General features: G+C 40.0%; 1 protein-coding gene across 1 annotated transcript; it reads right to left on the bottom strand.

Moving 5' to 3' along the window:
• Positions 1 to 954: 954 nt before the first annotated feature.
• On the bottom strand, positions 955 to 15,846 carry lin54 (lin-54 DREAM MuvB core complex component). Its single transcript, XM_085464334.1, has 14 exons — positions 15,737 to 15,846; positions 13,031 to 13,803; positions 11,293 to 11,404; positions 11,020 to 11,150; positions 8,566 to 8,721; positions 6,495 to 6,687; positions 6,326 to 6,399; positions 6,044 to 6,241; positions 5,026 to 5,117; positions 4,775 to 4,846; positions 3,388 to 3,490; positions 3,159 to 3,296; positions 2,859 to 3,061; positions 955 to 2,014 (listed from the first exon to the last, which is right to left on the bottom strand). Exons 2-14 carry the CDS (start codon positions 13,772 to 13,774, stop codon positions 1,813 to 1,815), a joined length of 2,418 nt encoding a protein of 805 aa, XP_085320460.1. The 5' UTR covers positions 13,775 to 13,803; positions 15,737 to 15,846; the 3' UTR covers positions 955 to 1,812.
• Between the last annotated feature and the right edge of the window lie 1,792 nt (positions 15,847 to 17,638).

Raw genomic sequence — 17,638 nt, 5'->3', positions numbered from 1 at the left:
CAACTGCCTGAAGTCTAGAAGTAATTGACATTTCTTCTTTTCTTTTTCTTAAAAAACACAGCACACAGTAACGTCTCTCTGCCTTCCCCTTTTTCTTCAGTAACCTGTATGATCAGACGACTGACCTATCCTTTGAAGGACAGCCCATTTCTTTGCAAAGAAATTATCCATTTACACTGTGAAACTCCATCCGGTCAGTTTTGGCTGAGTCTGAGCAGAGAGTGAGGAATTCTTCTATCTGCAGTCACATAATCAATATACACCAGTGACTTAGTTCCAATGGCAGGTATACAGAGTTGCCATAGCAATGCTTCCACCTCCAGCATGTTTGGCAGATGCTGTAGCATGCTTTGGTTAATGAGCCTTCTTCAGCAGACTGAAGTGATTACTTGAATGTATGCTGACAGATATATCATGTCTGTATATGAGTGTGTACATGAGAGAACTAATGAAAAATAATAGAACTAGCAGGTCTGTAATGGTGCTCAAAGGCAGAACAAGAAAGAGAAAACAATATAAGAGAAATATGATCTCTTTTCCTGTTAGCATACTTGATATAGTGTTTTGGATCAGCTGAATGCTTTTTAAATGGGTTTTACAACACTTGTTTCTCAGAGTGTCCTGTATTTTAATTGATTTGTGTCATCTAGCTTCATTGACAGTACTGGGACAGTGCTCCCGTGGAACTCCGTGAATAACTTTTCTGTTTGAAGTTTATAACCTAAATAGAAAAAAAAACAAACAAACATAAAAAGAAGCTTTGCCCACATTTGTTTACTTAAAAGCACAACAAGCAGCTCTTCCAGCCCTTGTTCACAAGTCTCAGCTTTATAGCTTAGGCCAGACTAAAACTGAGACAGAGGGTCTAAAGGTACACAGGTGTGGACAGGGCTGGAAAACACTAATACTCAGGCTATCGTGTCCAGATATCTGAAAGAACACTAAACAAGTCACGTGGGTGTAATTGGTCTTTAATGTACAGTAAGCATGTAACTAAGAAAACAAAACAGCACCAGGAAAAATGTGAACCTCTGTCAGTGTAACCAAGTTACAACTATTCTGTACTGTGTGTGTGTGTGTGTGTGTGTGTGTATTCATCTTACATTTGGATTTAGGATAAAACCAAAGATTGCATCTACTTATTTCTCATTAAAACAATTTAGCCTAGCCTTGGTTAATAATTAACATGTTGTAGCATTTGAAGCCACACAATATTAGCGCTGACAATGATTACAAATACCTGTGAAAATAAATATCAAAAGATACATATTCTTTTTTTGTCTACTGAAAGCACAAATATACGGATTACATAAAATTACAGGCATTTTTTTAAACCTCAAAACAAACCTAAAAAACCCCAGAGTGAAATGGAAGAGCAAATGTGAAGGAAACATTTGATAGAGGTTTGGAAGGGAAATTTGGGGGGGGGGGGGGAGAAAAAAAAAGAAAATCAAGTGAAAGAACATTTGTATTCCTGTTCAGTCATTTGTGTGCATCACACTCAGGTGGACAAGTATGGTAACGTCTTCAAAGTCAGTCCATTTCTCCTTCTGTTAGCATAGGTGAACAGTGCAAACAACTGCTCCATGTTTTTTATTATTCCAGCTGGCCTCAGCTTGGCTAAGGCAGGGGGGTGGGGGTGGGATCTGCCTGCCTTCAGTTCATTGTTCTGCCTTTTGATGAAGGAGACAACCTGTTTCCCTGCAGGCCAGAAACCCTGGGGTCTAGGACAGAGTGCAAAAAGTAATCCATTCTCTTAGCCTCCACAGCTGGTAGGAGGGTTAAGGGTGGAGAGCCTTTACAGGCCTCGGCCTAGCAGTTGATGGAGGCACAGTCTGATTTGGCTTTCCCTGCCGAGCTGATTATCCTCATGAGGCAGTGTCCAAACTCCTCCAGAATCATCCTCTCTGCCTCAACTTGAGGCTGGTGAGTCTGTTCTGCTTTTTTGGCCTGCTCCAGCAGACACTCGCATGTTGCTTCAAGCACTTCCTTTGTTACAAACGTATACGGGAGCCTGGGGGAAAAGCAAAATAAAAGTCTGAGTATTGACAACAAAGCCATCATTATCTGGTCTCAGCAGTAGTAAGCAGATGGATCGTGGAGACTCCATGTCAATCAGACACAAGTGAGTTTTAATGACCCCCTCCATAGCTTCATATAGATGTGCTGACAACTCCTGCAGCTTGTACAGGAAACACACACATTTTGCACCGTTTCTGAAAGCGCGTACGTCTCTACTTAAAGTTTTAAAGTTTAGGTAGTTTAGGTCAAATTTGATGTTGCATTGCAGATGACAGAGATTCTGAGTGTCTTCTTCTATACAGCTTATTAATTTAACACTGGTATTGGTTTGGTGCCCAGGGTGCATGCCTAGACATTAGTTGGTCCTTGCAAGAAAAGAAGACTTCCTTACAATGTATCTGGGATGTAGCCATTATTGTTGAAATAAAATAAAAGATAAGTGCTTTATTCACTCATCTCTCCTGAGTATCAGGATCCAGATTCACCCAAACCTCCCTCTTCCTGGACACCTCTTTCAGGGTGACATAAAGGCCTTCTTAAGCCATCAAAAGATGCAACTCCAGTCCCTCCCAAATGACTGAGCTCCTCACCCTCTCTCTAAAGGAGTGTCCAGCCACCCTTCACTGGAAGATCATTTCTAATTCTTGCGGTACTGTGTCCGCATCACTGCAGATGCTGTATCAATCTGTCAGTCAATCTCCTGCAGCCCTTACTTGTGCAACACTTTAGCTAAAGCTAAAGATTCTACAAAAGTACATATCATATGCTTACTGTAAAAGAAGCTCTTTGCAGATTTGATTTTATGTTGAAAAATGTGTGAACTGTGTTTCAGGTACCTGCCACTTCCACTTGAAATCACAGGCGTCGTCCGCATGAGCAAATCTGAGATCTGTGAGGATAGTTTGGTCTTGGCTGCCGTTTGCTGCTGAACTCTCACTTCTGCTGCATCTGCCAAATGCATTAGCGTCTTCCTCTCCGGGCTCTCCTCAAAGTTTTTGCAGCCGATGCATTTACAAATGGACGAACACATGATCTTCGCCTGTGAAGAGAAACAAAAATGAAGGAAATAAATGCCAATAAGAGACGAATGAATGGAGGTGACGCCATCTGTAAAAAAAGAAAACTGGAGAGCTTACCTCGTAGCACTCGCAGTAGTTCTTCAGGCAGCCTGAGCGTTTGCAGTTGCAGCCCTTGCTGTGTCGACGGTCCGACTCTCCCTCCTTGCCTTTACCAATTTTAGGTTTAAAGGCCTCTGGGTTTCGGTCCAGACAAGTCTGTGAAAACATGTTTGTGCAGCAATTTATGAGTCAAACAGGATGCAGTTCAGCCCAAAAACAGAATTCAGAAAGTGGACTTCTGCCTCACCTTTATAGCTTTGAGACGTTCAGTTTCATGTTCCAGGTTATTGAAGCAGTTATTGCAGTTACAGTTATTGCAGAACTCTCCATTTGCAAAACAGTCACAGTAGCTATAGGAAGGCAAACAAAAAAACCCACCATTTAATAAAACCATGTCAACTGTAATTTGATTCAGCAACATTAAGTCTCTCAGTGCTTCCTAAACTCTGATAAAAAGGAAAAATGGTTTCCACCGCAAAATAATACTGTATTAGGATTTTTTTTAAACTAGCCATTACCAGCTAAGCAGGTCAGCTAATTGGAAGTTTGTTTGTTAAATCTCTTGCTGCTCCAGTCTGCATGCCAAAGTATCCTTAGGCAAGATACTGAACCCCAAGTTATGCTCCAAGTGTTAATAAGAAACACATCAGAGAGCACTTAGGTGTAGAAAGAAGTGCTTGTGTGAAAGGGTGAATTAGGCATGTTGTATAAAGCACTTATAAAAACCATAAATACCAGTCCATTTATCATTTACCATGGCGATTTCATAGCAAAGTTGTTCTTTGACCTCCTGGAAATAAAGGTCATGAATTTAGAGTTTTACCCAGGCATTTGTATGAGATTAATATGACTGCAAGCTGCTAGATTAGTGCAAACATAATAATACTGATTACTGTTATCTATATTATTAACAATGATTATTCCTTAAAGTAAACATAAAGTCACTGAACTGAGATTTTATTGAACTTTAAATACAATGAGGGTTAAAAACACCATGGGGTGTTTATGACCATAAATCTCATTTTGCAAGGGCACACGTGATTCCCTGCCAGCCTTTGGCCTCCACTGTAAGACGGCTGTGGGTGCAGGTAAGGACACAGCTAGCCGCAAGTGGCAGTGGGCTTGTGAGCCTCAGGAGACCTACACAGCAGCTGGAAGCAGACAAGAGAGAGCCAACGCAGAAAGCCAACTGTCACAAATACTGAAAGCATACCAGGTTAGAGAACCTGAGCAATCTGGAGACAAAGGCAGCTGCAGGCAACTGATAATCCTTCTACAGGTTCATTAATAAAAACCCAGCCCTACTTTGACCAACAAATCAAATTAAGCTCAAGTCCACTGAACTTTTGTCTTAATGTTTTTTAAGAAAGAGACTTGTCCCTCTGCCAGATGAGCAAAAAAATATTTACAATATTAAAAATATGCATCAATATTTATGGAGCGTAAACAGGAACTTGGTTTCTTCTTTCTGACTCAGAGACAAAAAGCTAAAATATAATGTCACAGATGACTTTACAAAATATTCAGCTGAAATTACAAACATATAGTTTGTATACAAACATGTATTAATTATTGAGCTACACCTGGACAGATTTATCCAATGGATAAACATTATCAGTGACTGTTACACTTACAGTTTGAGGCACTGTGACTTGGTACAGTTACATGGTTTTCTTGGTCTTGAGGTTGTTTCTGCTGCTGACAAACTGAACCAATGAACATTAATTAGATTAAACTATAGACAGTCACGAGAACAAATGAAGAAAATCACTTTAATATTTTGGTAAACATCTTTTTAAATAGAACAGATATCATTTAGTTGGTCTTTCAATGCAATATATATAAAAACAAAAGTCATAGTAAGATGGCTTCTACCATTTCTTACCCATTAAGAGGCAATCTGGCCTGAGTCTGGATACCAGTGGATGCAGAAAAACTAGAGCTGCTGGCAAGTGTCACAAATGGTGGCTGCTGGATCTATGAGAAAAGCAGAAACACGATATTGAAACTCACTCAGGAAAAGGAAATCAATCTTTTAAAAACAAAAAACAAAAAAACAAAACCCAAAACAAAACAAAAAAAACCCTTCAAACCAGGGCGTACAATGGATGAAGGTACATGGGATTCTATATTGTCGAACAATGGATTATACATTAGGGAAGCCAGGGGGAAATTTATTCAATACAAAATTCTTAACAGATACTATTATACTCCTTCAAGGCTGTATAGAATGGGGATTGGTAGAGATGACTTGTGTTGGAAATGCCAACAAGCCAAAGGTACTCTGATACATGTACTCTGGGAATGCCCGCTGGTTTTTCCAGTTTGGAACACTGTACTGAATTATTTGCAGGGGTGGACACTTTGTAACCTACCCAGATCACCTAAATTATGTTTACTAGGAGACAAAGGAGAGGTGCTGCAATTAAATAAACACCAGTTTAGAGTGTTAAGTACTGCATTGGTAACATGTACCCGTGTCATTTTGGAACACTGGAAGGACTCCCATACTCCAACGCTTAAAATGTGGAAAGACAGAATGATTGGGAATGTTGCATGCGAAAAGATGCTGGGAAAAATACATCATGTGACGGAAGCTGCGCTGGAACAGTGGGACAATTTTTGCACCTACATGTCTACCTGACTTGGACATTTGAGCTTAATACAACATATGTTAAAACCTCACTTGTTTTGTTTTGTTGTGGGGTTTTTTTGTTTTTATTTATTTATTTAAAAAAAAAATTGTTTGTTTGTTTTTGTTTGTTTGCTTCTTGCTTTTGGTTGCTGCATCTCTGTATTTGCTGTTATAAAATGCAAAATCTAATAAATACTTGAATTATAAAAAACAAAAAAATAAAAAAAACCCCGTCAAACCAAAAAGCACACAAAGATAATTCGCTAACCTGTGTGACATATTGTGCTGGCACAACCGCGTAACCCACATTCCCTCCTCCTGGAGCTGGTGTCAGGACGGTGCCTGGAGGGAGGTTGGTGAAGTTGGGCTGGATTTGGGGTAGTGGAGTCGCAGGCATGATCAAACGTTGCTGAGTCTGAGTGGTGGTTACTACTTGTGGTCCTGATGTTAAGGGCTTAGGTGCCACCTACGGGGAATAAAAACCATGAATGCAGCTCAAGGGACATTTCAGAGAAAGTTCTCTTTGAATGAACTTGGATACCCAGGTTACCTGTTTCATGGTCTGTGCTGGGACAACTGGGACAGACATTCTGACTGCTGCTGTACTGACCACCATAGGTTTAGCTGTGGGATAAGCACCATCACGAGTTGGTACAGCGCAATTACTAAGTGCTGCCTGTATTTGTTAGCAGAGGAAACAAAACAAGTTCATAGGTCACCTGTCTGTATAGAGCTGGTACTGGGACCACTGGGCTGTCCTGTGCTGCTCGCTGTCGTTGCTGTGACGAGGCGAACGTAGTGGAACCTGCTGCCAGGCACCTGGATCTGCTGCACGTTGGGCTGGGTGGCCAGGGGTATGATTGTTTTAAACTGGGAACCTCCCACTCCTCCAACAGCCACAGGTTTAATGTTCTGAAAACATTCACATCAAACGGAGAAACAGACTGAAGCCAGTAATAGAAGAGAAAATTTAAAAACAAAACAAAACAAACAACAACAACAACAAAACCTAAAGAACCTCATCCTGAAAACAGTTTGTTAAGAGCTGCCCGTTTTACTGGCAATACAATCTTCAAAGTGCACTTCAGTTTCTTTTTTGCAGGCCAGGATTAAGCTCCCCAAATGCTGATCTATTGTTATACATGTAAAATGCATAAAAACAATCTTATATCATAGTTGGGGCAGGTGGTCACATGAAAACATTTAATTGTTTTGAGTATTAATTATCTTTCTATCTGCTTGGAAACAATCTTACACAACCATTTTATTTCTGGCAAAAATGTATATTGCTATGGAGGTAAAATTTACATGCGAAGTAAGTCATCATCATTGGTGCCCCACATAGTGCACTGAGATAAACATGACACGGTCTGTCCTGCCTTTTCTGCATCAGATGGCCATGGCTTTAGCAATGCAGACAGTTGAACAAAAACAACTGCACAACTTATTGTTTTATATACAAAGAAGAAAATTCAGTTTCTCTAGAAATTGCAGTGGGAAAAACCAGACTCCAATGTACAGGCGCTCGCCCTCGGGCACCCTCCTCAGTTTCACTCATAGGGGTTTTTGAATTGCCCGTTGTCTGGTCCCTCACCCAGGACCAATTTGCCTTGGGAGATCCTGCCAGGGGGCGAAAGACCACCCAATAACATAGCTGCTGGGATCCCTGGGCCACGCGAATCCTCTACCACACCGGTTCCCAACCCCCGGGCCTCGGACAGGTACCGGTCCGTGAGTCGTTTGGTACCGGGCCGCGAGAGTTGAGGCTCAGGTGTGAAATGTATGGTTTTCAGGGTTTTTAATCAGTTTTCAGCGTTATTTTGTTATCGTTTTTATCGTTAACTCGGTTTTCCTGGGTCTTTTCACATGTGTTATGAATAAATCTTTTTTTCGGTACCGGTACTAGTTCTATTTTGTTGTATTTATCCGCGACACCTTAAAGGCCGGTCAGTGAAAATATTGTCGGGCATAAACCGGTCCGTGGCGCAAAAAAGGTTGGGGACCGCTGCTCTACCACGATAAGGTGGAGATTCACAGATGGAACTTTATTACCAGAAAAAGTGAAATATTTCCATAATGGTACAAATTTGAGAGAAATTTTTTTTTAAATCAAAGCATGCAGTGCACAACTGAGCCAGTCATTTTGAGTAATGAGCAGTCTGTTTACTACAAACTGTGTCAGACTATAAACAACAATCCCACCAACTGCAGATGTATCAATCTGATATTTGGAACGGATTTCCTCCATTTTGACCCAAAAAGGTTGGATCGGATATAAGTGATTAAATCTATTCACTTCCTTTCTGTGTTCACTACACAGCAGCAATTATTATTTCAAGAGCTAACATAGCACAGAAGAAGCCATTTCACTCTATTTTTATCTTTCCACAGCTTTTAACTGCATGTTTGCTCCATGTTTGTTTTCATTCATCAGTGTAATGCTTATTTGGAAGTTTGGGAGGTTTTGTTCTGTTTTTGTAAAACTGCACTTGCAGTAACAGTGAGTTGTCTCCGTCTTCACCTGCTTCCTGTCAGCTCAATCCTAAATGCGGCCTGTTTGTGTGTAGCAGTAAAATGAGGTGCACTCAAGAGCAAGAAAGAAGAGAGGAGGAAAATAGCATGACTGCACATCACAGCAGTATGCTGCAACTCCTTGACTCTCATACGGAGCTGAAATGACACTTATGCACAAACAAGGTGAATACGTTTTTGTTTTGTTTTTTAATTCCTTTTCTCCCCTCAGATCAAATGGTATCAACTACAACTGACTGTTCTGTGCTTTCATGTTACCTGCGTTGTTGATTGGCTAGTGGCCACCTTGACTGGAGATACAGATGTTGACTGCTGGACTGTCAGGATCTGCTGGCCAAGTGCTACATTCACAGGCAGTGCTACAGACTTCTGAGAAGCACCGGAGGTCGGGGAAGCCACAGACACCACAGTCACCTGGCAGGAACAGACAAGCGGCATGAGCTGTGAAAATTTCACCTGATTAAACAAAGACCCGAGTTGGATGGCAATATAGCTGCCATTACGTATGGTAACAGGAATGTCACATAAACCAACATTCTATAACAAGTCAATTGCAAACACTATGTATACATATTCATTAATTAGTAGGAGTGAAAGAAATATCTAATATAATTAGTGCTGTCAGTGTTAATCTCATGAATCGCTCTGTGCGTGGGGCTACACAGCATCAACGCGTGAGCACGGTTAGCTCGTTAACGCCGTCCAGCCCCACGCACAGGGCGATTCGCGATAACTCGTCATTTTAACGAGATTAACACTGACAGCACTAAATATAATATAATATAATATAATATAATATAATACAATATAATACAATACAATATAAACTCCTGTCTGCAAATACGATGATGATTACTAGTGCCAGAGGCTGATGTTTATGTACTGTGACACATCAATCCGTTGTGGGCTGTCTAAATATTCAAAGAGTGTGAATACATCTACTGCATTTTTAATAACTACATTTCCAAAAAACAAAGACAATCAAATTGTTATTTTAAACAACAGTATCGGCCCAACCACCAACGCTACCTCTCAGCTTCCTAGCAGACACACCTATGGGATCAATTTCAAAATTCTACGTAATTTTATTCTCCAGTTTACGCAGTCACAAGATTTTCATAAAACTTCACCTTTGACCTTAAGGTCAAAGTCACTGAGATTTGAACTCTTCTGAGATTTTTAGTACATACACCTATAGTATTAACTTGAAGTGTCTACATTATCCCATTCACAAATGTAGGTGTCCATGCCACCCCCCTGCCCAGTAGGGTGACGATAATACCCCAGGGCTCTAGACTAACTTTTCGCCATGGTTGCATTGGTGCGCCTGTGCATCAGCACAAAAGTTAGGTTCACAAAAACTGGGCGCACGTGACATCATTACTGTATGTGGAGTTGACGTTCAAGCCATTTTTCTTGTGAAGAATTATTTCAGACTTCAACTTAGAGAATGGAAATTCTTCTTTGCAATATTGTAGGCACTGTTAAACTTAATCATCATTTGGCCTCCTCTGATGACCTGTTTGCTGCTGCCTGCTGCTGAAAGGCAGTGGAGAGAGGGGACACTTGGGCAGTGCATTTATATTGTGTCATATAATGTGTTTTCTAGATACACTGTGCTTTTTCAGCGTTTCAATTCGAAATGTATTTGCACCAGTCACAAATGCAGTATTGCCGGGCATGGTCTTTCTACACGCACGACAGTAAATGCAGTGCATAATGTTGGCAGCTTTACTGTATCTTAGCCAGGAAAACTGGTCAAGCCACTCTCTTCGAAATGTATGCACTTTCCCCCTTTTACTTTCAGTGTGCTCTGGCTCAGAGGTCGATGCCGTCTCTGGACCAGTGTTAGACGTAACCTGAGAGGTTGTCAGAGCACTGGCTATGAATTTCAACAGATCAGGCCTTAACTTAACAAAAAAGTTATCTTTTTATCTTTTCTCATTACCCACAGCTACATCCACTATCAGGCCTAGGCTACGCACCTCTCTCTCTCTATCTGCCTGCACTTTCAAACGTAGGCCTACAGGAATATCTGGACCACGGCCAATCAGAGAGGTCCCGCCTCTAACTGAGTATCTCTCTCTCTAATTGGTTTAGACCACGATATGGGCATAACATGTCTGTTGTTGACCACACGAAGGCTTTCAGAGTTGCAAAGACCATCCGATGTTGCCTCCTTTCCAGGAGCTCAGTGATGCACTGGTTCACATCTAAGATGATATCAACCAGTATACCATCTATCGTCTCATTATGGTTAATTCCTCAATGTTGTCAGTCATGAATGCAAGCATGTAGGGGCCCATACAAAATACTCTCTACCTGGTCTGACAGTGGGTCTTCAGCATGATTTTTTTTCCAGTTAAGATCTGATGTGTTTTCAAAGTGTTATTAAATGTTTTAATATTTTGAAAAGTGTTTTACACTAAGGTCTTTGGTTCTCAATTGAACTGAGGGTAAACAGATAAGCCCTTAAAGAAGAATGGCTAGCAAACATCCTTCTCTGATCAAAGTACCATTATTATATCATTGTGATTCCAAACATTTTTGAGTAAACATTGCAGGGGGTTTCGAGGTGATTTATTACACTCGTGCTTTACCTGCAGTAACAGGTTGTAATTATGTGACAATTAAACTATAGACTTATTAGTTTTAGTCTCTAGCCACTTGATCATATTCAGTTAAAGTAAATATAGAAAAATATAATATCACCTTGCTGGGAGTCTTGAGAGGGGAAATGGCAATCTTTTTGCCAGGGATACTTTGTAAATTAGTGTTGTGGGGCTCAGAGAGAGTAATGGTCCTCGGGGGCATCACTGGTGAACTCTGGGTCAGAACCCGTCCTATGAACAGACAGTGCAAGGTTTAATGACAAAGCTAATTACAACATAATTAGAAAACAAACAGCAATAAACTATGTGGTTTGATAATTATTTAAAAACTGAAACAACAAAATAGCCTCAAAAAGTTATTACTTAGACTTACCTGTGATCACAGGAGGCATTGATGTCTGGGCACTTATACCTTTGCTGTTAACAGTTTTTGTGATGATAAACTTGATCGGTGCAGCTGAGGATGCTGGTGTCTTCTTGGCAATCTGAAAAGACAATTAGCCAGAAATGTTTAAACGTATTCATTCAATATCCAAACATTGCCTCTTTCTGCAGATGACGACTACTGGCGTGTCCTAGCTTGGTCAGTTCTGTTGCATTTTCATTTACTGATACTGATGTTGATACCTGAGCTCTAGTTGTACAACTTAATTGATACTGGATTTATGAGGGTGATAACTGAATTTATATTCGTAGGGAAAAAGGTCATCAGTGATATTGTAAGATTACATACTGAGCTGGTCAATGTGCAGTATTAAGACAATTCTTTGTCAGTGCTCTGATATAGCAACTGTGAAATTATGACACTTTTTTTTTTCCAATGTACACACAATGTCAGCACTTCTGCAACATGACTTTATGCAGCCAGACAGGCCAGCTGAGGTATTCAATTCACAGCAACATCGGTGGCTTTTTAAAAAAAAAAACATATTTAAATCTGAATATCTTACTGGGGGTAAATTATTGCAATCATTCTCCTACATGTAGGATAAAAAGAGGATATACATTTCCTTCTCTTCTGAACTATGATTTTAGACAAAAATATTATTTTTATCCTTGTTAAGATGATCTGACTTCAGTTCTTAAATAAATAGCGCACTAATAATGTTCATCTAAACCCTGAGTGTGAGTGTGCTTGTTTCCCTACAAATTTTTTAATTATTTAAGAGGATAAAAACTCCCAAACAAACATGCCCGAGTGTATATGCTTGCTCTACCCCTTATACACAGAGTGAAACAGTCACTCGTAACAATTTTTAATCCAAATATGAGAACTGCTCATTTAAACAACGTCCAGACAGGCGAAGAACAGTTGAATGGGGAGATTTACCAATTTGTTTGTAACCTGTAATGTAAACCTGTTACGTCTGTACTTTATGAGTCAGACAACTCCCACCCCCTGCCAAGAGGTTTTAACCAGATCCTAACAAAAAATACCCTGAAATTACAAATCTAAACACCAAGGAATCTTTACATTCCACATTCAAACTACATGGATGAACCTCTTAATCTTCACCAAAGTGGTTCTCTCTCTATGCTCCTTTTTTTTTTTTTTTTTTTTTATCTTCTCTTCCCTTCATCTCCCAACCAGTCAAAGCCCATATTAGGCTTTCCATGAGCCTGGTTCTACCAGCAGGTTCTTTCTATTCAGAAAAAGACTTTCTACTTTACCATTGTCATGTGCTAAGTGATCATCATGTCATCAGGATTCTCTCACTAATGCTGTAGAAGCCTTTAACTTGCAATAGAAAGTCCCTTGAGGTGACTGGAATTGTATAAATAACATTTAATTGAGCTCTGCGCGTTATAGTTCCACACTAGATTCCTAGTGGTTCTAGTGGTTACTGAGACACAGTCCCACTCCATCTTCTCTGAAACACCAAACTGTACTTAGTCAGTACACTGTTGTTAGCTTACATTTACTGGCAGCCTAGATCAAGGTCAAAGCAGATCTTATCTAATAACTTGAAAAACTTTGTACACAGTATGTTCAATTAATATTGAGGCAATCATTTACAGTAGTAATTATGTTTAATTTAACAGTAACATGTGGAACATGACAAGCAATATTTTTGTAAAAATGTATTAATAATACAAAAGGTTATTGTTACCTGGACAGTCTTCAGCTGCTGGGTCTGTAATGTGGTCACCTGGTTGCCCACCACTGGCTTCAGGTCTGACCTCCCACCTATAGTCACCACTTTAAACTGCGGCGCTTGAGACTTGGTGTCTCCGGCAGTCTGTGAAATGCCAGGCTTGCTGCCTGTGTGGGGTAACTGAAGCACTATAGGCTGCCCCGATTTTCCTATAGCTGTAACCAAAAGTTTCTGTCCATCCTGCTTGATGACCTGGGGTGGATTACCTGCAGACTTTGCTGCTTCTGAGGCTTGAGAAGCCACCTTATTGAGAATAATCTGGCGATTTGCAGGAGAGATTGTAAATGGAGTTGTGAGCTTCTGTAATCCACTTGTAGTCACACTAGTTCCAGTAACACTGTCTGTGGTTTTGGTTGTGGTTGTCGAAGTAGCCAAGGCTGGTTTGATGGTAAGAAGAGGAGACGATGTGCTGGAATTTGAGACAGGAGGCGGACTTCTGGGGCTGGCACTAAGCATGGAGTCTGTGGCCGTGGAGGTGGTCATAGCCTTAGTGGGTTCGGTTAAAACGGCATCTGAACAGAGGCTCACGTTCTCTGAAGCCACGGGTGTATCAGTTTCCATTGGGACCGATGCATCATCACTGGGCTCTGAGTGGACTGCAGTGGTGCCAGGTTGAGAGTGAGGAACATCCTCTATATCCTCAGTATCCATGATCTCATCTGGGAGGAGGCTGTTGAGCTCTGGTGACACTACATCCATGCTTGCAAACTCTCAGCTTTCTGTTAATCCTGAAAAACCAATACAATTTAATTGTCATTGCAAAATACATCACAAACACTAGTAAGCCACTACATTAACACCACTGTCAGTTTAACTTATAATACAGGCACACATGTTCAAACTCCAGCAGGTCAAATCTGTTTTTCTGGCTATTATATTAGGCAGGAGGGTTTTCTGTTGTATTTGATCACTTTTATATTATTTGAAAGACCTAGAAGCTTACATTTACTGCACTAGATACACCATGAACAGGGAGAGACAGACAAAGATAATACAATTTTAAAATTCTGAGGATATACATTCATCGTTTTAGAGAGCTGTTGCATTTAATTGCAGTCAGTGTTTGCAATTCATTAAAAAAATGTATTCCTCTACTCATTTATACAATATACATAACTGGATTATAATACAGACAGCTAAAAGCTGTGCTGAGAATATAGAGCAAGATAGTTCAAGCTAGCGAGCTAGCCATGTAGGTGCAGTAGAAGTGCCAGATTGTCATAACTTTACCTGTAAATGACTTCAGTAATTACGTGAGATGTAATAAATAAGGAGGTGGGAATGAGTAACGTTTGACTTGTGCTGATTTTGACTGAAGCAGACAGCTGATGCTAGGCCGCAACGATCATCTCTGCCGTATCTTTGTCCTGCTGCACTCTACTCAACATTAAGCCACCGAAACGCACATATGAACCCTACCCACTCCATACCACATTCACACGCAGAGCTGACTGAGCTGAATCTCTTCACGTCCCCAGGTGAAAGCCATCAAAAGAAAACTGTGCTGAGTTGCACTCGTTTATTTTAAAAATGCCCAGAAGTGGTCCTGACTGGGGCAAAGAGCGAGAAAAAAAAAAGCGACAAGCTGTTTTGCTGGCTGCGTTACTATTTCAGGCCGGGGTTGGATTTCGAAAGATCCGCCATTTTTACCTCGTCATCAGCTTAGTTAGCTGCCCGGCTAACGCTAAGCTATGCTGAGGGGAAGCGTTTATAAATATTGGTAACAAGCAGAGACACTTACACTGACAGTTCACTGCAAAACAAGCATAACTAAACAATCAAGATAAGACTTGATGTTAACAGGGTGCTGCTAGCGAATAAAAAAAAACAACCCACAAATAACAACAACAAAACTCTGCAGACTCTGACAACGTAAACAATGCTTGCTTTCAATAATTTCTCCTGTCACTTGACATAGGAGGAAATACATCATTTTAATTCCACAATGCAATTATTGCGATTGCTATTATAGATCTCCTTAACAGCATTTACAGTCTGTGTTTTAGGGCTGGAGTTAGCGTGGCCTAACCAGTTCAAAGTGATGTTTTAGTTTAACCTCAAGAAAGTCATATTTTGACTGAGTTATAGTACCAGAAAAGCGTAAATTCCAAGAATGTTACGGGGTCAACAGCTAAAGTAATATGAAACCAACAAACAGCAAATGCAACTGCTGACTTATGCCTTCTAATATTTTACATACATATAAAAATATCTATGATCCTTTAGACGTTTCGCCAGTATGTCAAAACAACTCGATGTGCAGCTAACTTAGCTTTTACTTTTCATTTGCCGTTGCAGTAAGTAAACTTAGCGGCCGGCTCACATGATATTTACACCATGTTATTAAAGTCCCAGTTTTGTGCACGAGAAACTTTCCTTCAGCGCTGAAAATACTCTGCCAAACCAAATCCTGGGAATATTATGCTGCTTTTTCACCAGAGTGTATCCTTAAATATCGTTATCATCAAAGACAGCAACAGCAGTCTCATCTAGACAGCCCAGCGGGCAGAACAACTGTACTAGCAAACTTGCAGAGCTTGCTAACCCGAGCTAGCTAGCACAACATTATATCTCAACATTGAATACATTCTTTAATGTGAGTCTTTATGTTGAATATGGTGTGTTAAATCCTAGAAAGGGCCATTGCATAGTCATGCTTACCCCAATTTTTTAAGCTAAGCAGCGTTTCCAGATAAAAGGGAGGAAAGGAAAAGACGATTGTTCAAAATACCGCGCCGAGCGCCATTCCTCCCTGACATTTCACAGGCCGGCCACGCCCTCCATGCGATACGAAACACTGACGTAACACTTAAAGCTACAGCACAATTGCATTATCAAAGTTATGACTGTTTCTACAAAACTATTTAATGCTTTTTTTTCTTCTTCTTCTTTTTTTACAAAATATTTTTTTGAAAATAAAAACTATTATTAGTTAATAAAAAAACAAACAACACAGTCAGCCTTGGAGCTCGTGTGCTGGATATTTACCGAAATCTGACAGAGCACTACCCAGTAGCCTCACTAAGTGCCCAGTCTCACGTACCACTGTCAGGTAGTCAATAAATAATAAGATGGTGGACATGTTTACTTACATGTCCTGTAGTTTCTCTTACTATAAGAGTGGTAAAACACATGAAATGCACTTCAGAAAAACAGACAAGATAGACTTCAACCTGCAGTTTTTACTGCCAAGATGGGAGTAAAATGTCTTCACCAGGGAGAGTACTGCATGATTCAATCCCAGATTTGAGCTGCTTGCATACTACAGAGTGTCAAGAGATGTTTTCGCCTAAGGTCTTAGGTAGGCCAGCGTAGTCTCTCCAGTACATTCATCATAAGGGACATGAGGTCAAATTGATAGTCATTGAGCTCTTAAGGTGCTAACTTTTTCTTGTACAAAAGTCGATACATCAGACATTTCTTTATGTATTTTGCATATACTTATATACTTTTTGACTGATGTTGAATATAGATATTTAGTTTTTAACTGATACCACTTGTATATAACTTGGCCTCTGGTGTTGTATCTATTTTATTACTATTACTATTATTCAACATTATTTAGTTAGGCTATATATTTTAGTTATATTTTACTTAAACTTTACACATACTTTTGACTGGTTTGATAAAAATGTCAGCTCAATTCAATTTTATTTACATAGCATTTAAAAAGTAATAAAAAGAAAACCCAGACAGTCAAATTAATCCCTAAGAACAAACACTTGGAAACAGTGGAAAGGAAAAACTCCTTTTTAACAGGAAGAACGTGCCAGAGGGTACAGGGGCAGCCATCCACTACAACTGGTTTGGAGTGTGTTGAAAGAGAAGAGAGCAGAGAGAGAGACAAGGCAAAAGGCATGCTGTGGAAGTCCACCAGAGATTGGCTGTAACTAATGATTATATGTAAAGTGGTGTATAAATACACAGAAAGTAAGAAGAAGTAAGTGATAAGGAAATGCTATTCATAAAAGTAGAGAGGGTGTCTGTCTCCTGAATGCAATCTGGTAGCTGGTTTCTCAGAAGAGGGGCCTGAAAGCTGAAGGCTCTGCTTTCCATTTTACTTATAAATGCTCTAGGAAACACAAGTAAGCCAGCAACTCGTGCGAGAAATTCTTTGTTAGGGTGATATGGTATTATGAGGTCTTTAAGATAAGATAGGGCTTGATTATTCAATACCTTGTATGTGAGGTGTAGAATTTAAATGGGATTCTGGATTTAACAGGAAGCCAGTGAAGGAGAAAAGGCCTTTCTAGTCCCCGTCACTACTGTTACTGTAGCATTCTGTATCAATTGAAGGCTTTTCGGGGAGCTTTTAGAACAACCTGATAATAATGCTTTACAACAGCCCAGCCTAGATGCATTAAATACAGAATCTAGTTGTTCAGCATGTCTGTGAGACAGGATATTTTATTGCGCAAAAACAAGAAAGCTCTTCATATTTCAGATGATACTAGTGTTAACAATAGATTGACCCTTTTTTAGGTTAATTACAAAATTAGCAGAAAAAAATGCAACCAAATATAGCTATGATTGTTTTCAGGAAAGGGATGGATAGTTTATAAT

This window comes from Copadichromis virginalis, linkage group LG7, assembly GCF_057382275.1.
Source record: "Copadichromis virginalis isolate Kocher_CV1m ecotype Utaka linkage group LG7, C_Virginalis_male_GT1.1, whole genome shotgun sequence".
In the NCBI taxonomy this organism is placed as follows: Eukaryota; Metazoa; Chordata; class Actinopteri; order Cichliformes; family Cichlidae; genus Copadichromis; species Copadichromis virginalis.
This window is presented reverse-complemented; position numbering and strand designations above follow the sequence as displayed.

Coding starts and splice junctions, on each gene's coding strand:
- lin54 (XM_085464334.1), bottom strand. CDS start 13,774: ATGGATGTAGTGTCACCAGAGCTCAACAGCCTCCTCCCAGATGAGATC. Junction 8,722..11,019: donor CTCTCAAGACTCCCAGCAAG/GTGATATTATAT, acceptor TGTTCCTGCCAG/GTGACTGTGGTGTCTGTGGC. Junction 3,297..3,387: donor AACGTCTCAAAGCTATAAAG/GTGAGGCAGAAG, acceptor ATGTTTTCACAG/ACTTGTCTGGACCGAAACCC.